The 23,471-nt window shown below is 39.3% G+C and overlaps 1 protein-coding gene across 3 annotated transcripts in view; it reads left to right on the top strand.

The window, feature by feature from the left end:
* The window catches only part of cadm2a (cell adhesion molecule 2a), a 311,927-nt gene that overhangs the window by 277,549 nt on the left and 10,907 nt on the right, over positions 1–23,471 (top strand). For 2 of the 3 annotated variants that reach the window (XM_084731246.1, XM_084731247.1), the window contains 4 exons: positions 743–904; positions 1,671–1,761; positions 1,869–2,047; positions 10,871–10,984. In XM_084731246.1, coding sequence (XP_084587372.1) covers positions 743–904; positions 1,671–1,761; positions 1,869–2,047; positions 10,871–10,984 — 546 coding nt within the window. The remainder of the gene's footprint in view (positions 1–742; positions 905–1,670; positions 1,762–1,868; positions 2,048–10,870; positions 10,985–23,471) is intronic. The other variant, XM_084731248.1, reaches the window with a different exon arrangement.

The following is a 23,471-nucleotide window of genomic DNA, read 5'->3' as shown; positions in this document are numbered from 1 at the left end:
CATTTGGAGCCACAGGCTTGTTTTGGCTTCACTTTTGGAGAGTTGCCCACTCTATGTCAATCATCAAAACTAAGGCTAACATGGCTAAACCAAGCTAGCCTTGACAAAGTTAACTCAGTTACAATTGTCATGTACCTAGTCCATGTGTTCCTTTGTTTTACTGCCAGTTTGTCTTTGTCCCTGCTTCAAGCGTCTTAGTACTGTTGCACTTATGCAGGTACTTTTTGGACATAAGCCTGATTATTTGGACTCTGAATTTCCTGCCTGCCTTCTTTAGATCTGTTTGCCTATTGGACTCTGTATCTGGTTTTGACCTGTGCCTGTTCGACCGTCCCGGAAGCCTTTTTGTGTATTGACTTTTCACCATTAAATCATTGGTATTACAATTGCTCGAGTCTGTATTTGGGTCCAATCACTTGCATTACTTCCATCCTGCTTGACATATTGTGACAGATGTGTGATGTGAGCTGGACTGATTAGTTTGTTTGGTTGACTGTTCATTCTTTTGTGTAGAGCCTTTTCAGTGTAGAATTCTCACAGGAATTATTGTTTGCATGATTTCCCAAAAATGTCAAAGAACTATGAGATATAAGAGATATGACATATAACCAGTTTCAGCTTGTATTGGTAATGCAGGTTTGCACCAAACTGTTAAACACAGGGGCATCACATTGGTGTGTGGCCATCACACCTTGCAAGATAAATGTGCAATATGTGTGACAGTATGCAACTCTCTCCAAAGGTGCCAAAGAGGTGAATGCAAGCGGGAAGACATTTACAGTACGGAGCTCTCTGCAGCTGCATGTGGACAGAAATGATGATGGAGTGGCCTACACCTGCAAAGTGGACCATGTGGCACTCTCACAGACACCACAGCTGGTCACTGAAATCCTGGAGGTCCACTGTGAGTGTTACACAAAGACAAGCACACACTCAAACACACACATGGAGGGGACAGGGAAACAGAATAACATTTGAAAGAGGAAGTAACTAAAGCCTTTTTTAAGATCCCCCAATACTGCCTTAAGAAGACACATCATTACACCAACTTTTTTACACTGAACCAAACGAAGTGATTTTAGATAACATTTTATACAGATGTTAATTTGTACGTTTTATACAGAAAGCTGAGGCAGAATAACACTACATTCCAGCCTTAAACAGCCTGTATAAAGGGGCTTAAATCACATTTGTAAAGAGTTGTTTTTTGTTTTTGTTTTTTTACAGCTGCTGTTATCTGGCAGTCAACAAAGAGTTTTCTGCTCTTTTTTTCCATTACATGTAAAGTACATGTGTTTTAATCACACATAATCAAGCAGGTTTAATAATTTATTGCCCCTGAAAATCTCCATGAACTTAATTAGAATAATTACAATATTCTTATAGTGAAACATCATAAATCACACTTCTTTTTCTTGTTAGATTTTATCAAAATCTGTCACAGACAGACATCTTAGATAATTACATTTCAATTATGTTTTGAAAATTAGCTTTTGTTCAAGGAAAATGCAATGAGCTATTTTTGTTTCATGCCCACCACCATTTGATTTTAAATACTTGAGTAATTCATCACATTATAACACAATATCAAGACAATCATGGAGTAGTTATCTTAATGTAAATGTATTTTATATCACATGTCCTCACTTTGAGCCTTCTCTCTCTCTTAGATGCTCCTCGTGTGGAGATCATCCACTCCCTTGCAGTTCCTCAGGAGGGCCAGTACTTAAAGCTGGAGTGTGTGTCCAAAGGGAACCCTTCGTACGTCACTCAAACTCTGAATTAGTTGATGTCAGCCTTTTATACAATGCTTTAGACGGCCGCATTTAGCATGGCTTGTTTCTCTTTCACATCCTCTAACCCCACAGGCCAGATCCTGTGATGTGGACAAAGGACGGCGGTGAACTACCTGACCTGGATAGGATGATTGTAGAGGGGAGGGAGCTCACCTTCACTTCACTCAACAAGACAGACAATGGAACCTACCGCTGCGAAGCCAGCAACCACCTAGGGACCAGCAGTGCTGAATATGTACTCTATGTCTATGGTGAGTTCAAAGGAAAGGCTGCTATGTGGGTGACTGTGTTTCTTGTGATGTTCATGTGCAAAGGAACAGAGAGAAATCTTCATCATTTGACACCACTGACAGATGAAGGACCTGTAAAAGAAGAAAAAAAAAACAGGAGGACGCCTTGGACTGCAATAATGCTATATATAAATAGTAGATAAATAGTAGCACCATCCTCACTGGCAGAAGCACCAAACTCTATTGCAAAATCCAGGATTTTAATACCTCCTGATCTGCATACTGTATCAGTGCTACGAGTGATTAGTGGTACCATCTCTCACAGGGAGAATAAGGGCCTCAGGTGACACAAATGCCACCAACGCCTTTCCTTAAATAAACCTGTGTCCCAGATACACACACACACAAGCACACACACACACACACACACACACACACACACACACACACACACACACACACACACACACACATGCACACCAGGAGGGGAAATGTGTGAGGGAGGCAGAATTTAGTGCTGCGTTGTCAGGAATATCACCAGGAAGGATAAGTAATTCCTAGTAACGCCAGAGGAGGTGGAGGATAAAGGGACTCAGTGTGAGGGAAAACAGATAGCTCATCCTTTTCTCCACTGCCATTTGTCTCTTGGCATTAAGTAATAATGCTTTTTTAAAAAAAAAGGAACAGAGCAGTGACACATCTCTTTTCCCTCTCTGTTTTAGGAAGTTAGGTAGTGTGTGATGATGAGGGACAAAAAGGCAGGTAGTTTTTGGCCAGAGAGATCATACGACTGGAGGCAAAAGAGAAGGGATCAATAAAATATTACATTATTATTATTACATGCACCTTGGGGTGTTTTGTTTTCATTTAAAAGCAGAACTAATCAGATGAAAAACATGAGAGAGGGTGCCGATGGCTATGTTTGCCAGAGCCAGGGTGCTGTCTGGCATGTTCTTGACTGTCCTTGATGGGTGTACAGTAAAAACCAGATGTGGAGCCGTTGAAGGATACAAGGTTACTATCAATAGTTCATGAAGTGCTTTCTGCTGGTCATAGCCAAGGCCACAGCAACATGTACAACGACCTCAAGAGTCAGGAATGTTAAAACATTTACACTGCTACAAATGCTGAACAACATAATAAATGACACATTGAAGGAAAATCAGTCACACTTTATTTTATGGTACACTAATAAAACATAACAAGCTGCACTTTGCATCAAATTAGACAAAAACTAGAAATATGTTCTTTATTGGATAGTATCAGATCCCCTTATTATTAGAGCCTTATTATAATTAGGGAAGCAATACAACAGAACTGTACTGTAAATTAAAGTGTATTATTTCCCCACTGTTAGACCCTTATTAGACTTTATTAAAGCACATTTAGGGACACTTCACAACAGAACCTTCCAGAAAATTTGGCACCTGAATTATTTATTTCTTTCCTAAAGTGTTTTCAGGAACACATTTTCGTAATATGAGAGTTTCCAAACAAGTCGCCATGTTGGTTAGTTAGTTAGTTAGTCAGGCGCAGTGTGTTTGCGTGGAGGTAAAAAGGTGTAGCCTGTAATTGATCAGTGCACCCATCAAGTCTCCTTGCAACCAAAAACGCATACAGTATCTGTGTACATGTACCATAAGAGTCAATATGTAATTTTCCGCCTCCACAGCAGCTGAAAGGGTGTCCATGACTTAAATTTGTTATCTGTGCAAGACAAGGACCATATGTGCCTGACAAACATGTGTAACACGTCTGTGTATGCAGTCACCCAATGTCGTAAGGGACAGATACAGTCCAAAAATACTACTGGCTGTCTGCATACACAAACATGTTCGCACAGTCATAGATTTTGAAACTATAATATAAGCTGGAACAGAACCATGGGTTCCTTCTCTGGCAAGGTGGAAAGTTTATATGTCAGCCAGGGTAGCCTGTTGATTACAAAACAGAAATAATGCGTGTAGGTTATTTATTCATCCCAAAAGAGATTCTCACAAGGATCCCGACTTTAAAGAAATGACAGCATGGATATTTAAGCGCTTTACTAGATCCATGTTTCAAAATAAGACCATAAATGTCATATAAATATAATCTCATCTTCTAAATGAAATGTATTTTAATGGCTAGATCTTCAGCTATCAGTGCTGAGTAAAATTAAAGTGTGTAAAATCAAGGCAAGGCCAAGGTAAAATCCCAAGGTTATGCAACTCAAAATACACTTCTCGCACTGTAATTAGTAATCAGTTTTGTGGACGCTACTTTGAAAGCAAAGCTTTGGAAGCTACCAATTACTTCATACTGGAAGAAGTTATATTACAGCAAAGCTACACTACAAAGAAATCTAGTTTGAACTAAAGCTGCTTAGAAAAAAAAAAAGATCAACTTGACAGTGTACATGTGATATGAAATTTTATCAAAATGTAATACAAAAAAGTCAGCAAACAAATGACAGAAACTTAATTGAGTTTATTGCAAAAAGTGCCCACAGATCACAAAATAAAATATACCCCTATTTATGGCAAGGAACAAGGAATGTCAGCGTTGGTTTTGTATACAATTTTCATCAATCAGTAGAGAAGTGATGGTGAAATAAAACTAATTCCTTTCTTTTAATGCCCAAAGTTTTGTCTCTTTGCACACAAAAAGACAAAAAGTAATTGAACAACTTGAATCACTATGCTAATGTGAATTGAATAACCAGCAAGCTACTGCAAATTGTAGTTAGTGTAATTACATGATCTAGTAGTAATGCTGCCATAATGTATTTTTGATTTTATACTCGTCCTACACTGTAGCCACTATGAAGACACATGTAAAGATATAAACTTGCCTCATTTTTTGTATGTATTGTATGACAAACCCTTTTAAACCATCCCAAATGTAATGTTTACAGATATGTAGTTCAAACAAATAATTTACAGCTGCTACTGAGGAGTGATACATACCATCTTTTATTTATGATACCTTTTCCTTCAAATTCAAATCTTGTGTGAAGGCTGAGACACAGGGTTCACCACAGGTAAGCAGGGACTGACTGATCTCCATTCCCATTTAATTACCATGGTTAGCAGCATATTGATTAGGATCACCAAGCTGAAAGATAAATAATGTAATTATCTCCTTTAATAATTTATTGGTCCACTCACTTCATCAGAGCCCTTTATTGCATAACCCCTGAAAGTTTCATCATTTATTTCTGAGATTTTGCACTTGCTTTCCTAATTGCCCCACGTGCCATGGTGTCTTTGTGCCCCTAACAATTCCTTCAAATGCCAGCCGAATGTAACAACAAGAATAACCGATGCACTTAATGACAGTGATGTTATTAAACTGACAAATTCCACGCCACAAAAAGGCAATTGGGTATGGGAGGGTCAAAGAGTCCTATCCAGATTCATTACGTGTTCTTTTGAAATGGCACCCAGTCTGTTCCTACCCTTCATTAGTGATTAGCACACCTTTTAGCCTTTTACAATTGCTGCCATAACTCTTGGAAAATACCTTTTTAATGGTTCCCCTCCAACAAGAAGACGTTTTCTCTCTCTTTCCTCTTTCCTGAAGACATGTACTTAGCTGCTTAGTGATTCACGCTGGGGCTGAAATGTCACAGAGACACGCAGGACAGTTGGCCCTGAGAAAGAGTACCACAGCCAATTAAAAGCCTCTAGCTCACCATAAAAAAGCAGAGTGACATAAACATAAAAGCCAAGGTGGTAGTGTAACCTCATTAACTCTGTCACACAATGTTTCAGTCCCATTTTTCCTGTTGCTTTAACATGTGATAGTGGGAAACACTGCCTTGGATGAAGCGCTGTAGTGAGAAGTCAAAAACAGAGCATGGTAATGACGACCTGGCTACCTTTTTTTCCAGAAGTCATCCTTGCAAAATGTGGATAATTGGCACAGATCATTTGTCAAATTACTTTCCTCATTTCGTTTTATCCAACTTTTCTTCCCTTTCATATGTTGAGAGGTTCCCAGTGCAGGATGTAGCTTCACAGACATCAGCCGATATTAGCAGATTCAAGGTTAATCCTGTTCTCTTGCTACATAACTGACCCTCACATTCAAAGACAGAACATTTTAAATCGTAATGACTAGGAAAATATAGAGGATTGGGAGTCTAACGTAACGTGAAGATGTCAACTTTCATCATATTTCTTCCATTACACTTTAAGTATATATTGCATCACTCTTTTTCAGATTTTTGCACTTTGCCTAAGATATACCCACAGGCTACTCCCACGCCCATGCTGAAATCAGAAAAGTCAAAATCTACTCCTGTTTTTTCCTTGACGAACATGGTTTATTTATGGATTGTAGCCTTTGCACCCTATAAAGTGCGGTGGCAATTCATGCTAAGGTGAAGTGGGCAATGTTTTGACATCAAAAATGAGTGTGTGAATTTCCCCTCAACTTCATCCTGACATGATAATGGAGCTGTGTATCTTTCTATCACAGATGTGCCTGATGCCCCCACTGTTTTCAGATATCTTAAACTCAACTTAGGGGTAGGTTTAAACTCGTGATGTGTGATGAGTGATTCAGTGGCTCCTGAGTCTACCAGATAAGTGCTGTTTTTATTATGCACAGTAAGTGTTAGTGTTGGCGTTTGTTTGTAGGCCTCGTACGAGTATTTAGCATATAGCTCAACAATCTTTTCTTCACCTGTTTTCTGTGTAGACTCGAGATGTTTAAAGGCCTGCTGAGTGGCTAACATTACATCACATGGCGTTTGCGTGTGCATGTTAGTGCTCTCACTTGTCTGGGGGTTGGTCTCTCATCTCAGCCCTTGTGTCAAAACTAGATGAATCCATCTCTGTCTTCAGCTCCCCTGCTAGTCATGCAACATGGTTGTCGTGTTGAAGCAGGCATCCGACAACTCGCGGCCTCTTCCCCGTGGTGTTTTGCATCCACAACCCCTCCCCCGTCTCTTGGCTTGGCTCTCATACACCATCAGCTGGGCCATTTGCAGTCCGTCTGTCATTTGTGCGCTCTTTTTCCTCTTTTTGTCATTCCGATGCTTTTTTGAATGGATGGCATGTTTTTCAACAGTCTCAAGGTTCCCACAGTCCCAGCTGATGCAATGGCGTTTTACCATCTCACTGATTTCTGGTTTCATACCATTGATGAAACGGTCTCACTGGTGGGCTTCCCAGGGGCTGCTGGGATTGGTTCCCCTCATGGCGTCTGGTTTTTGGAGACCACTATGCATGATGTGGACCTCAGTGAGTCTAGTGAGGTAATCAGTCACAGTCTCATCCTGCTTTTGTTTACATGCAGATATTCTGCCCATGTCCAGCCTTAATGGGAAGGCTGTTCTTATTCTGTCACAGAGTTCAGTTATTGTTTGTCTGCATTTGGCATTGTCTCTATGGTCCCAGGCCGGGTTTGTGGGTCACTGGTCAGTTGTTGGGAAGTCTCCGGCCACCTTGATCCAACTGGTTCCCATTTGCGGTCATGAGTACTCGCCGCAGTTCAGTGGTGGTGGGTCTGAACTGTTGGCAGAAGACCTCAAGCTGTGCTGCATACTCTGTCCCCCCATTTTGGATCAGAGGGAGGTGAGTTGCAGCATCTTTCATGTCACCATATGTCCATGGCCTGTAGATCAGCTGGGCGTGGCCATCTCCTGTGGCCACCTCGATCACTGGTGCCATCACAGTCCTTTGTAGTGGTCTGAAGGGGGTGCCTTCAGACATGGGCAGGGGCACATATGGTGGGGGCTCGGTCACTGAGTTGCATGCATCTCCTGCCACCTCCCCTACGCTGCTGAGGTCTGCACATTCTGTCTGGGTGGCTGTAGTGCTGGCTGAGGCTGCCTTCTGGGTGGAGCCAAGTCCAGATCAGGATCTAGTTTGAGACACTGAGACATAGAGATTTGTGGGTCTGTCCCTACCTTCTGTTTTCTTTCCCTAATGTCTGCTTCTTCTAACCAACATGTGTATGCTTTCCAGTCTGCCTCAAATGTTTTTACTTTCTTCTTTCCTTTCTTCATTTGTTCTGCTTCGCTCTGCCTCTCCTTTTCTTCTAATTTTGTTTTTAAGAGTTGCAGTTGTCTCATGCTAAAACTGCCAGTACTTGGGAATCCACACTCTTCAACCCACACATTGAGTTGGTCAGGACTGTGTTTTCCATAATTAGTAATCATGTATTGAACGTTAGGAGAAGTTAGTCGAGGTGGATTATCATTATCTCCTGGTTTGTTGCTCTTGCTATTGTTTGAACTCATTTCCCCTCTTTTGCTATTTATGTCTCAAGGGTGATTTATTTATTTATTATTGTTATTATTTTTGCAAGAAGTTAGATTTTTGTATTCTCTTGAGGTGGTTTGTTTTGAGACTGTGGACTGTGGACTGTGGTTTATGGGGGAAGATTCTTGCTCTAAAAAAAGAAAAAAAAACAGGAAAAAAATTATGAGAGATTTAAAGTTTAAATTGCAGTTTACTTGTTATCGATTCCTGTCTTCTGTCTTATATAACTCCTCTCTCTCGCTCTCTTTTTGTTATGTCTTTCTTTGGTGAGATTCTTTAGCTGTGACCTGCCCCAACTGCTCCTCTAATACATAGAAAGAGTAATTAGCGTCTACCTGCCCTAGTAGCCCTAGTGGTGACTGCCCTAATTATTGCACTTCTAATATACAGAGAGCAATTGATGTCTACCTGCCCAAGCAATCCTAGCGTTGACTGCCCTAATCATATAAAATAATTGGAGTCTACCTGCCCTAGTGATTCTGGCAGTGACCAGCCGTCTATCTGCCTCAGTAACTCATCACTTATACACAGTATTTAGAAAAAACACAATGTAAGAATCTTTACACACCTCAAAAGACACAGCGGATTCTACAGCGGTTTCCTAAACCTGCCCTGCTAACACGTCTGTCACACCCCACTTGTTGGTGGTTAGAATCTCTTCCTGTATTCCTGAGTCAGTACTTACCAGAAAAACAGTGTTCTTAAACCACCTGGTTCATTGGATCACAGCGGTGAGTGGGCCCCGGTCCTCAGGCATCAGGCCCCCACTTCTCTACCCTCCTTTGACGGGGGAGGTTGGAGTTAGAGTCCCAGACTCTAGCTGTGCACAGTCTTCGCCTACCGCACTGCGTTCCCAGTGTCCTCTCACACGAGTGATCCTGCTGACAACGGCAAGTTTGTGGTGGCAATGTCTGTTGAATAAAGAGTCAGAAACTTGTCTTTCCATAAGGTTTATTCAGGCATCTGCAGATGGACTCACAGCACAGTCAAAGAATAAGCTGGGTGGAATGAGCCCAGAACAGAGAATGTGTCAGTGTTTTATACACAGATAAATACAAGGTCAGGAAAGGGTGAGCTGCATATTGTTATCACATGATGGTACAGGACATTCAGAAAAACGATACAGCAATTCTGGCTTCTTCTATCTCATGTTATCTTGTGATTCACAAAAGTATATAGAGCCTTCCTCTCTGGCCTGGTCAGATACAGGATTACATGAGAAATGGGTATTTCCATCACAACAGTATATGCTAAACAGTTATAAAAGTATGTATGAGCTGTTCAGCTATTTAACATCGTGTTTGTCTTTTCAAAAATGACTCACTGACCCAAGGAGAATCATTAAGAGTCAATCATATAAGAGACTGTAACTTAGCAGCTGCCCACTTAGTCATATATATTTCAGTGACCCACAAAATACACCTCTCTGAATTAGTGAGAAAGCCTCACTGACCCACAAAAGCAGATCAGCAATGCTTGAATTAATGTATGTTGCATAGTCCATCATTTTGCATGAATAGTAATTGATTGTTGCCTTTTAGAAAGTTTTCAACATTCTTATGTTTATGCAGTAACACTTTATAATAACCATCATTACCAGTTGTAAATTGATAGTTAATTTACTGTTAACAAAAAATTCATCTAATGTGTATATATACACTTTACAAACTATTTTCAAGCATCTGTACAGTTTTAAAACATCAGGTGCAACATTATATTGGCCATGCAAATAATGTTTATAGATGTGCTACATGTTATGTATTATTAAACACTGACAAAGTATTGTAAATATCACTTGCAGCTTTACAAGAACCATCCAGATAATGTTTATAGTCACATGCTCTCACTCCCAACTCATCAAATAAGGCATGGTGGACTGTCAAAATAAAGGCATAAAAACCTCTGGTTAGGTTCAGGCAACAAAACTACTTTCTTTAGGTTTCAAAAAACATAACTACTTCAGTAGATTTAGGAAGAGATCCCACAGTGACTTAAATTAAGTGCATCACTTAGGTAAGTGCATGTATGTAATGTAACATACGTGTGTAAGTTTGTGAGGTAATCATCAGTTGCAACTTTTTATTACATGGTTTTGTTGCTCGAATTTTATTGACCAAGTACGGCATTATAAAGTCTGTTATTTTTTTCAGACCATTGCTATGCAGAACAGCCATCGCTATGGACACAGTTCAAATCATACTCTGGAGGAGCAATAAAATATTTTTTAAATCATTTTAAATATAATATCTGATCTATCTCTTTCTGTGTAATGATTTCTTTTACAAATCATGTGGTAATTGTTACAAATACTAACTATTGTTTGTCAACATTGAAATAACAATTAACTAGAGTTAAATTAATTATCAATTTGCCATTTATTAATGATGGTTATTGTAGCGTTACAGTTTATGCTTTGAATTGTGTCATAATTTTGCCCTTTTTGGTTTCCCATCACTTTATAATGTTTTGCCATGTTTGACCGGTTTGTGTTGTTCTTTTAAAGTATCTAACTGCCCCCGTGTGATTTCATTTTTTGTTACTGTTGTTGTATTGTGTTTGTGTATATGTGTCTGTCTGTCCCCTCCACCAGACGTCCCCACAACCCTGCCTCCATCCACCACTCCTCCCCTACATCCCATGCTCCCAGATCCTACCGCTCTATTAGGCACCAAAGCCTCAGACCCCACAGTCACTGGCAACAGAGGTACAGTACCACCCCACACATCTCCACCACCCCCTCAGCACGCTACTGTATATTCCCACTGCCCTCTTACTTCCCTCTGTCCTGTTGCTTCTCTCTGAGCTCCTTCATTACCTCAACGGGTTGGTGCTCCTGTCTCATGTGGACACACTGAGACATGGTAACACTGACAACTGGAAAGTATCTACATGCTTCCTGAGACAAACTCCTTCCCTGTCTTCTAATGCTGCCTCTGCCTTTTCTTTTTACCCTTTTAAATGTCAACTGTATGTTTATTCAAAGGACATGGACATATACAATGTATATGTCCCCTGAAATTAGTGTTGGGGCCGTCCAACATTGGTAACAAGTGTCAATTTTGATTTGATTCACTCATCGGATGTTGGATCATTCATCTTCTTTCACTTCACTTGAGTTTCAGTTAATTTCCAGACTGTGTTTGCTTGTTTTAGCTGAGTTCATAGTGTTTAGTTTTAGTTTAGTTTGTATTATTTTCAGATTCTTTTTTAGTTTTTTTATTATAATGTGGGGAAAATTTGTCAGGGGTAAGACCTTTTTCAAATCTAGTTTTAGTTTTTTTGTTTAGTTTTAGTTAACTATAATAACCTATAGTTATCTAAATGATATCACCAAGCCACATCCTGATCCAGATTCCACAGAATTATAAATATGCAATAATGCATCTTGTAAACTATAGTCCCATTTAGAGTAAAATAAAGCAGGGTGTGCTGTAGGGCGGGGCTACTGTGTGATTGACAAGTCATTCTCAAAGAGTCTGTCCAGTGCAAGACACAGTGTTCATGAGCCCCTCCCTTCAAAATACTAGTCCACAAACTAATGGGTGACGTCACAGTAGCTCTGTCCAATTTAATTTTACTACAGTATCAGTATCAGCAGAGACCCAAATTTGGGAATAGAAATTGGATTGAAACTGAAAAAAGTAAACTGTGCATCTTCTAATTTAACTTAACTTGTTTTGTGTTTTTACATTACATCAGATTTTCTAAGTCTCCAAGACACTCCAGGTCATTGTATTCAAAAAGAGTCCAGCTGTTTAAATACTCTATCCACCGTCCCCTTGGCATTTCAAAGACTTCAGTACTTCTGTGGCCTGAAACCTCAAAGAAGCAAATGTCATGTCCAACTGAAAATGTCTGGCCGCTGGAGATGTCTCATCATGACTCCTAATGCTGAGTTAAATCTTAGAGAATTCTGACTTGAAAAGCCTTTTTTCTTTTTCTTTTTCTTTTTCTTTTTTTTTTTTTTTTTTTTTTTACTTTTTTTAAAGTTAACATTGCGACTTGGTGTTCTTAGGGAGTATGAATGCTGTTATTATAATCCTTTATAGCATTATAATATAAAATATGAATAATGGGAAGTCATCTATAATAAGGCTGAAAAGGAAATGTTGGGGAGGCATAAAATGCTGAGGTTTTCCCCAGTTTCTGCAGAGGCTGATGACATGCAGAGAGTTATGGTTATGGATTTAAACTTTAAAATCACTGATATGCATCATAAATTGGTTTCCTATCTCCAGCCTGTACTTCTACTGCTGTCCACACAAAAGATTTGTTAACTCACAAAACCCACATTATCTCACCACATATAAGATTTGGTATAGTGGACTGGTTTGCTGCCAATTAGATGGCAGGTATAGGTAGAGGTCTGGGTTTATTGACCCAGTGCTACAAAAACTGGATGCTTGACACTTTTCTGCTAAAGAAGAAGCTGGAGTTTTTGTATGAAATGGAGGAGTGCCAGCTACATACAGTATTCCACTAGAGGATGTTGCATCTTGGGTTGGGGATGTGCATATTTGAGTTGTAGCCAGAAGGTGGAGCCTTCATGGCAACAACCCGCAAGCCTGCCAGTTCATCCAATAATGCATGGCTGGATGTCTCGGCTCCTTTGGTGTCCTGTGAAGTGATACTATAGGAATGTAAGTGCTTGGACCATTGTTATGAGTTAGCCAGTCTTGTATAGATGGAATGGAGTATCCATTTTGGTGATAATGTAGTTCTGTTGTTGTCTACTGCATGCTGATTTCCATTTACTAGTCTATCTTTGCCCCAGCCATCACCTGTGGTCGCTTGCTTTAACCAGTCAATGGCTGACATGATTCCCCTTGGCAGAGTGTATGTTTAGGAGTCAGTTGAGTTCATTCAAAAATCTGATCAAGATGCCTCCCTCTGGAGGTTTTTCCACCATGTCCAGCTGAACTGACTCTATATTTAAAGGAGCCAGATTAGTTTGTTTGGGCATCTGACCAAGATGCCTGCTGGACGCCCCCTCTGTGGAGGCCCCCTGGCACATCCAATTGGGAGGAGACCCTGGGGCGGACAAACATGCTGGAGGGACTGCAATATTCCACCTGGCTTGTGAAGTCTTCAGGATCTTTCAGGAGGAGCTCAAGGAACGCAGCTGGGGAAAAGGATGTTTTATCCTCACAGCAACTCGGATAAGTGTCAGTAAAAAGATATAGGAAGGTATAGTTGCTCTAGCCTCTTAGCCTATAACTCATTTATTTTATCTAACATTTGTTTATGGGTGAATGTACTGACCGTGTGGTTACATCATTCATTTTAAGTTTCGCCTTCATACTTTAAAGTGAACAGACTTAGACTTTCTTTGTCTAAATAACATTTCAACATTTCAAAAAAACATTGTGTGACTACAGGAAGTAGGACACTTAATCACACAGCGGCTTGTACAATGGGATAAATCTTGCCTTGGATAAAGTTAAAATGACCTTTAGTTGAATTGCAGTTTTTTTTTCTAGTGATTGACTCTTGCATGCTGTGCCACTACAACATAATGCTGACATGGCGCCATGTCTGCAACAGTAGAGTGATACGTCAATCAAAGTTTTTGAGTGACATGTCAATTTAAAACTAATGTGCTGTGAAAGGCTATATGCAAAGGACTTTTGTCGCTCATATATCATCTTGATCATAGTTTCTATGTGACGTGTTTTTTTAAGGTGATTGTGTAAACTGACTATTTCCAATTTTTTATCACATGAAAAGATTTTTGTTCATTTGATAACACTTTCTTTCAAAACATACGGCAAAATAGGGCTGCCCTGGATAATTTTCCTAGAGTAGCAGTAGTCCTCAGCACAAGCTACTAGTCAACTAGTCGTCACATATTTATGATATTAGTTTAGTTATTTAAATACATATTTTGGGGGCATGAAGCAAGCTGCCTGTTAAATGCTAACGGAAAAATAACCAGTGACTCTGAATGTGTTGGAACAACCAGGAGGAAGACTGGATATTTTGTTAATTTATTTCAGCACAGTATAAACTCCATTACATCCATACATCCAATTATGTTCAGTTACATTCAAGGATAATAAGGATAATTTAGATATTGCTTATTTCATATCTTTCTGCTGCCCTTTTTTTCTACAGTGATGTTTAAGGGGGCTGTTTTGTTTTGTTGCATTAGTTGCGGCACATCAGTGACTTTAATTACAACGTATTTGCGCATGTATGACAAGTTCAATTCCAAACTTTAATGGGTTCTTCCCTGGCCAATGCTGCAACCTTCCACCAAGTTTCATTAAAATCAGGCCAGAAGTTTCTCCGTAATCCTGCTGACAAATAAAGAAACAAACTGAACTGAAAACATAACCTCCATGGTGGAGGTTATAATATCAATATTAAAGATTCAAAACACTGATCTTTTAATCGTAAATTCTCTTTATTTTTTCTCTGCATCTACATTCATTTTATTTATGCGGCAGTTCTCTCGCCATACAGACATAACAGAGTTTACCTTCTGTCTTGTCTCTGTTTATTTGCTCCCTCTCTCCTTTCCTCTCAACTTCATGGTGCTCCACAGTCTCATTCACTCAGAATAATTTCCTCTCATCACCGCTGCTTTCTCTAAATTACCATCTTTAAAGTCCTTCAGGAGTCTTGACTCCCCCTCTACCTTTCCTCTGCTGCTTTGCTCTCTATCAAAGCTTTTGTTTCAATTTTCCCTCACCCGTTCTTTCTCTTCTACCCTCACGGCTCTCTGAAGACCCTGTTAGATAACAGGCTTCCACACGTTGTTGGATATTCCTCATCAGCGTGTCTCAATTCTTCTCTGATGTCTGTTTGTGTAGTGCAGAGACACACGAGGAGCTGAGCCTCTCATTGTATCTTCAGGGAATCTAAATATCAGACTCCTTCACTGCGTCCCCAGTCACAGGATACTACACTATCTGCTTTCATGTGTCTACTTGATTTATTACCAAGTCTTTTCACAGGCTCTGGATGAAAGCAAACAACTGTGGAGCTGTACCAGCCCGGCAACGTTTTGTCTTTTTAATAAAGTTGTCTTCCTGTGCAGACAAAATACACATTGTAGGGTTTGGCTCTATAGCCTATATGCAGAGTAGCTTATTATGTACGTGATGAGCTCTTTCAGGTGCATCTGTCTCTGTTCTGCAGTCTTTCTTATTCTAGTCTTGCATCTTTTATCTGTTGCCCATCATCAGAATATTTTTCCAAACAGCGGTGAAAAAAAATATATTTTTATAAAACAAAACTAAACAAAAAACATAGTAATGATAGAATATTTTTATAGGAGGGTCTCTAGTTTATTAGTTTTAATTAAATTGATAACTGAAGTTCTCAAACATCACCTTTTCCCAGCTGAATCCCACCCACTTCAGTGAGTGAGAAGAGCACAGAGAAAAAAAATAGACGTCTCTTATGTGAAATAACAAAAACAGTTCGAACTTTGGCAGAAAATTCTGTTTTATGTAGTATTCCGTCACTCGTAGCAGGGAACTGATCGAGAAAATATATTTCCAAGGCCTTTCAAGGTTTTGCTTGAAAGGCGTGAAGAGGTGAAGTGTAATGTAGTAGATACAGGTACTGTGATTTGTATCACTCCTTGAGAGTTGTATGCCTCCACTCATATCAGATGACTTCAGTCATACTGCAAGGCAGCATGAACAGAAGGTAAAGCACCACAAGTGCAACCACAAGAGATTTTTTAAAATATTTAATACTTATTTTCAGCATAACATAGCCACTCCTTCAATATTATTCATCCAGGCTGAAATCCTTGGAAATTAACAATGGTCATTTGAGTCTGGCTCTGATTTAGAGATTGTGAAAATCAGAATGGCCAGAACATAACTGGTACTTCTTTACTGAGCATAGGCGGAGTCAGTAAGGTGCGATGGCAGCACAGAGCCCAAAGGAAACTAAAAGACAACACCTACCCCAGCCACAGCCTGTTCACCCTGCTGCCGCCTGGCAAGACATACAGAAGTATCCACTGCTGCTCCACTAGAATACAAAGCAGCATCTTTCCTCAGGCTGTGAGTTGTCTTCGTTCATCCTCTGCACTCCACCATGCAAAAGAGTTTGTTTTATTTTTATTTCCATGACTTATTTATTCAATTAATCTACTGTATCTGTTTTGTCAATGACATTTGTTTTTGTGAGGAGTGAAAAGGGATCTACATCTTAATTTCATTTTACATCTGTGTATTGTGTTCATTTGAGTGTTTGTTGTTTTCCAATTACCATGTAGGGCCTAAGTAGCCATTTTTTATCGTAAATAATACATAGCATGACCAATCCAAGTAATTAATTTACACAATAGGTTTTTTTCTTTGGGAAAACTTGCTGTAACTGAAACCTTCATTTGAATTCATTTTGGTCATTTCAATATATTTATATATATATATATATATATATATATATATATATATATATATATATATATATATATATATATATATATATATTTAATTCACCATCATTACTCTGAATCTGTCAAGAAAAGAGAAAATCATGTCTTTGTGAATGTGTGGCTTTACGTCCTGTAGTTCTGAACTGAGACTGTAAGTTGTTGTTATTTTCTTTTTTTCTGTTGTCTTACAGATCCTTAGTGTTAAAACCTTACCTCCTTTGATATCAGACTCAAGAGTGACATCTTTTTGGTTTAGATAATAATAAAAAAAAACGGTTAGCTGGCATGCCAACCATGAACCAATGGAAAAGCAAGGAAATGGCAATCTAATCACTAAACTATGGGCCTGGGAGCAAAGTTGGGTTTCAACAATCTGGATATTATATTAATTAAGCACAAAATAAGCCTTATATCAATTGGGAAAACCTTACATTGAATAAAGATACCATAGTTTCATACAATTTTGAAAATAGGTTAATGATTAGTCTGTCCAAAATATATAAGACATGCTCATTGAACTGTAAGATTTGGACAGCGATACAGAATATACCAGTGCAGTTACTGTGTGATGCTGCCATGTTCCTCATGTCCTACCATTTTGTGGCTTTTTGCCAAGGAAAAAAATGAATGATTTCAGAGAACATTGAGTTCCAGATGCATTTAGTGTGGGTTTTTTTTTGTGCTTTTCACTTGTTTTCAGATGTGCCAAAAATAGCCTTTAATTCACCCTCAAGATATCATCCCACAGAATCCAAGAGTGAGAGAGAAACAGTATTTGCATGACAGGCGTAAATTGGCCACAGAGGTAAAAAAACTGCCCGCACTTTTTCTCTCTGTACATAGAAATGAGTTGTTCTCATCTCAGGGGTTATAGGAGTGAATATTCCATACATAAATGTGTTTGTAAGATATGAATGTGGCATTATTTTACAGTATGGATTTACAATAATAGCTTTTTACAATAATAATAGCTCTAATTTTTTGCTGACATGGTGACTGTAAGCTGGTGCAATAATGTACCAATTTAATGGAAGCATTTACTCATCCTTGCAGGAATATTAGTGAATAAATATTTCATACTGTAGACTCAGTGCTTCTAATGGGAAATGTAAATGTGACAGTAACCCATGCCTTTAATTTCTAACTGTTGTTGACCTTTGGAGTGTATTAGTGTACCGGTATGGTAGAGATTTCCTCTGTTTTTCATCCATACTGTATAATGCCAGGACTGATGCAGGACTGCAGTCTGTGATTCACTTTATTAATGAAATGCTGGCAGGTATGCCCAACACACACACACTGCTTCAATAGCCCAGCCAGCCTTAATGGCTATAATAACTCTTTCACTAAGTATCAAAGGTCTATGCAATGTCATCAGACCCCCCCATCCACGAACACACACACACACACACACACACACACACACACACACACACACACACACACACACACACACACACACATTCTCTTCCCCCGTCACCACCACCACTGAGTTCTCTAGAATTTGCCAAATGCTTTTTCATGGCATGCAAATTAGCTTTGACCTTGGAAAGCGGAAAGGTTGAATCATGCGCAGGGGTTTCTTTGGTGTTTAAAATATTTACTATTCACTTCCCATAATCAGCATTCGTGTGGCCAACCCCAGCCCCTGTAGCCTGATATTGCCGCAGAAAAAGGGCCCACTGCCGAGAAGACAGCAATTATTCATGCCTAGTGTCTCTGCCAGCGGAGAGAAGACAGAAAAGCTAAAATAATACCCGTCTACCTCCTCACAGAGTAAAAGTTCTCTTTTCTTTGGTCCATTAGTTGATCCCTAAGAGGAACAGAAGGTATGAGTAAAGAAATGCACCAACAACCTTGAGACTCTTAATCAAAGTGTACACCATAACCCGGAGGATATTGCTAAACTGTGTTGCTACACTCTCAGAAATAAGGGTTCCAAGGTTCTACCAAGAATCATTTGCGTCTGAAGAACCCTTTTGGAAGAAACCGCTTATCGAGGGTTATTTGTAAGACTCAGGGTTCCAGTAAGAACCATTTAATCCAAAGAACCCTATTTGGAAGAAGAATTGATCGTTGAAATGTACCATAATATAAAAGCATTATTGACAGAAGTTCTAGATGAAACGCTTGGAATATAAAAAGGTTCTTGATAGAACCTCCTGAGTGTGCTCCAGGTAAAACCCTTGATAAAACTTCCTTGTTGGGTTCTAGGTAAAACTCTTGAAATATAAAAAAAAAATCCTTGTGGAATGCTAAGTGTGTTCAAGAGAAAACTTGTTGGGTTCTGGGTAGAACTCTCTGAGAGGGCTCTATGTGTAACATTTAGAAAAGTTGCAACCAGGAACAAAAAAGGGTTCTGCTATGGGAACAAGCAGAAGAACCCCTTATGGCTCTAGTTAGCATCTGTATTTCTTAGAGTGTACCTGAGGTTTTAACAGCCGGCGGGGATCAGTGCAGGTAACCATGGTAATCCATAATCGTCATAGTTTTTATGGTTAGCGCTCTAAAGCAAAACACAAAGGGATCTTTCCTCTGCTCTTGAAGTTGATAGCAGTGACTCCACACACTCGAGGAGAATTCGAGAGCGGAGGCAAGGGATTGGTCAGGGTTCAAAAGTTGGGATTAGTCTTAGCTTCCCCTCTTTTCAAGTGAGCTCTGGCCAAAAAGCTGCATATGAATGGTGATACATTACAACAGGACCGCTCTTACTGTGGCTTCCTGAGGATTGATCTGCTGAGGCTGCAAACCAGACTCACAAACATCAACCCGCACCGGAAATCAGCCGTCTGTTTTAGGCAACGGTAATGACTTCACCTGAGGATTTCTGGAAACAACATGCAAAAACATTTTTGCTTTACCTGTGAAGATATTTTGAGATAATTGAGAAAGCAGCAGCAGGGAAACACACATCCTTTGTGCGATGTGAGTTTGTTACTGTTAATTCACAACAGGCAGACTGATGTATATGAGCTAAGTAGAATACAGCTTTAAGTTGCCATATTTGTCTCAATTAGAGGTGCCGTCTAAATGAGCAACATAAGAGGTACAAGGTAGGTTTATTTATCATTTTATAGCACAGGGTTTTATAGCAATATTAAAGGGACAGTTCACAAATATAAAAAATACATATTTTTCCTCTGGCCTGCAGTGCAATTTATCCATCTATATTGTTTTAATGTGTGTTGCCTAGTTTTGGAGATATTGGCCACAGTGATTTCTGCCTTCTCTCCAATATAAAGAGACTAAATGGCACAAGTCCTGTGTTGCTCAAAGCAACAACAAAAAAAGTTTAAAAAATTTTAAACCAGTTTCTCTTTCCATGACCTGGTTGTGCAATATGATCCATAGCCCATCTGCTTTATTTCTGTAGTGGAATCTACCTGAACTACTCAAGAATCTACCAGAAATACTTCCTTTCTAATTCTTCCTAATAGAAACAAGATAGTTCCTATGTGAAACTGCTGACAACAAGGTCTGTGAATTATCTTTAATAACCAGGTCATGATTTGTCAAAAGAGACACTGGTTTTTAACTTTCCAAAGATATATTTTTTGGTGCCTGAAGCAACACAGTCCCATTATATTGGAGAGAAGGTAGACATCAGAAAGACAGCCAATATCTCCAAAACTCAGCAACTCACAGCCAAAACATTTAGATGGATAAATAGTGCAGGCTAATGGAAAAATGTAAATTTTGATTTTGTCTATCCCCTTAAGTTGTAGTTTATTTTTAGCTACTCCCAAAAAACAACATTATAATTATTTACATTAGATTGCTTGAGTAAATAAAAATAAAACAAATAGTTTGACATGGTGGCGAGCTGAGGATGCAGTCTCATAGCCTGAGAGAAGAAGCTGCTCTTCAGTCTTCAGTCAGGCGGCAGCAGACTGAGGAGGCTGTGGTCGGGTTGGTTATTGTCTTTTATTATCCTCTGGGCTCTGCACTAGCACCTCAGCTCACTGATGTTCAGTAGATGCTTACCAGTGATGTTCTAGGCAGTTCTAATGAGCTGAATTAGATTTCTCCTGTCTGGTTCTGTGCACATCCCATGCCAGTTTGTGATGTTTCCAGTCAGGATGCTTTATATTGCTCCTCTGTAGAGGCAGACAAGAACTTTGCATGGGAATTTTGCCTTCTTAAGTTTCCTTAAGAAATACAGCCGTTTCTGAGCGTTCTTTAAAAGGGTGGAGGTGTGTGATGTCCATGACAGGTTCTCTCTGATGTTGATTCCAAGGAACCTCATACTGTTCACTTGCTCTACCTCAGTGTGAGTCTTTGCCTACTTTCTTTGAAAATCAACAATCAGCTCCTTAGTTTTGCGGAGCTGTACGTTGTTTTCTGTGCACCACTCTGCAAGAGTCTCATTTTTGCTTGAAATCTCTCCATATCGTGGATGTACAGGGTGTACAGCGTGGACAGGAGAGGGGTGAGGTCACAGCCCTGAGGGGCTCTGATGTTTAGTGTGAGAGTGGAGGAGGTGAGACCGCCAATCTGAACTGTCTAGGGTCAGTTTCTATGAAAGTCCATTATCCAGTTGCAGAGTGTGGTGTCATTTTTAAGAATAAACATTGGGAATAATAAACCCAGTTAATCAGTTTTATAGAAAGATTTTAAAGAGACTTGCATGCATATCAAAAGTTTGCATCAGTTTAGCTCTTTAATGGCCAGACAGATGACAAAACACAAGCTACAGTATTATGTGGAAGGTCAGTTATAGAGCATAAAAAATCAAAGCTGAGATCACAACATAGTATAAAATATTTAATACTTGCAGCAGCATTAATGAGCTAATATCAAAACCAAACATAAATGAGGCAGATTACTCAAACGCCTTAGTGGTTTCCTTTTCAAATTTAGCTAGACTGTTGAAATTTCAATCACTCCTATTTCATTGCTGTTACAAATTATTTAGGATTAAAAGGGCAGGTTTTACTCCACAGGCAATGTTTTATGTCTTTAACCTCACATTCACCTATTGAAGCTGCTTTAGAGCGAGGACAAACCTTTTGTGAAAACTCAATAAGGTAAGGGACTATTTTTATTCCTCGTAGGGATTCGTACCTGCTTTATTCCATTGCTATTGATCTTGTTTTAAATGGAGGGCACAGGTTAGGCCATATGATTAGCAAAAGACATATTTTCTTGAGGGCAAGTGTCCAGGGCAGCTGATTGGTTGCTGTGTTTAAACCAGAAAGGCTAGGTTCGGGTTGCAGCATCCCCTGAGGGGGAGATGGTTAAATATTGAACAGTGCCGACCATCTTCTCTCCATTTTTTTCTCTCCCACTCTCCACCATATAAAGCTGAGGATCACAAGAGAAATTAAAACATAATGCAAAAGTCTTTCCACTTATTGCTGGGCAATTATTATTGATGACCTGTCACATTAACTCGCTTTTGGGGAAGAATTATAGCAACAATTTGGAATAAAGTGTAGAACAGAAAAAGAGAAATCATTAGATCCTGAGGCTAGTGTTATGAATTACATGTAATAGCCCTTCTATTCATTAAATCTCAATGGCAGGGGACACTTTCAGCAATCTTGAGGAAGCACTCACACACACACACACACACACACACACAGTGTCGAGACAGTCAACAATTTTCATTTGTTGACATGAAGTTTTATTTGGTCTTTTATTTTATTCATTTTTCTCAGCTTGTCTCCCTCAGGGGATGGTTGGCCTGTGATGGCAACTTGCTTCCTCCAAGATCACTCAGGGGCTTCTGTTCCTGTAGTGGCCTTGCACAATGACAATTCTTCCAAACTAATCAGCAGCATTATGCAGTTTATGACAGAAAAGCAGCAGCAATATAGTAATAATATTCCTGTTTACATGCAGCCTGCACTCTCCAACTGACCTTTTGCTAAGCTCAGTCCTCTTTAGTAACTGTTTCTATGGATGTCAAGCTCTCCATTTTCGCACTGCATATATGTAATTTTTGATACACTGTGTCTGTGATTCCACAGAGGAATAAATAAAAACAGCTTCTTATTTCTACCTGACAAAGGTGGATTTTGATAGATGAATAGATGTCAGAATAACATTGAAAAGGAAACACAGATACTAGATTAAGTGCAGGACCTGGAGATGGTCACCAGATCAGCCAGTTTTCAGCTTAAGTTAAAGTTTAATCCATTTCATCACATACATGTTCTTTTTCTAAAGACGACAAAAAAGAAGCTACCCTCAAACCTCCTTTCTTTTGTGCATCTGTCTCTACGCCAGCCTTGCAAACTGTTGGCTATTGGTTTGATGGTCTGACCACAAACAGGCAAGAAGCTGTGTGTCATAAACTGGAGTAAAAACCCAAACTGAGACACATATTCCAAATACACTGTATACCTGTCCACAGAATGCTCCAAAAACCCACAAATTATTTGTATATCCTTCATCTTAAAAGCTATATTCAGAAACAGCCCTAATAATGTCTATCCTAACACAATGTACTTTTTACATAACCTGTATCAAACTCCAAATATTGTCATATTTGGACTAGTGGAAAATGAGTGTGCGTGTAAACGTGGTCCTTGCTGTGATCTCCCTGCCTCCTCCTTTGTTGTGCTTTATTGCTGTTTTGAAGAGGTTATGGATTTTGCCAAACATCGAGCTGCTTTGATAGATTGATTCTTGTATGCGACTTAATGAATTCATATGATTAATTATCTCGCTTTGCTTATAACTTCATGCTGTTACCCTGCTGACCACAATTTCTTTTCATTCGGAGAAGAGAGAAGGAGGTTGTTGAATATTCAAGATAGTGTCCAAGTCCACGTGTGGGCTTTAT

The sequence above is a fragment of the Lutjanus erythropterus genome, chromosome 11 (genome assembly GCF_056507025.1).
Source record: "Lutjanus erythropterus isolate fLutEry1 chromosome 11, fLutEry1.hap2, whole genome shotgun sequence".
Taxonomy (NCBI): domain Eukaryota; kingdom Metazoa; phylum Chordata; class Actinopteri; order Lutjaniformes; family Lutjanidae; genus Lutjanus; species Lutjanus erythropterus.
Note: the sequence above shows the minus strand (reverse complement) of the source record. Positions and strands in the feature narration are given on the sequence as shown.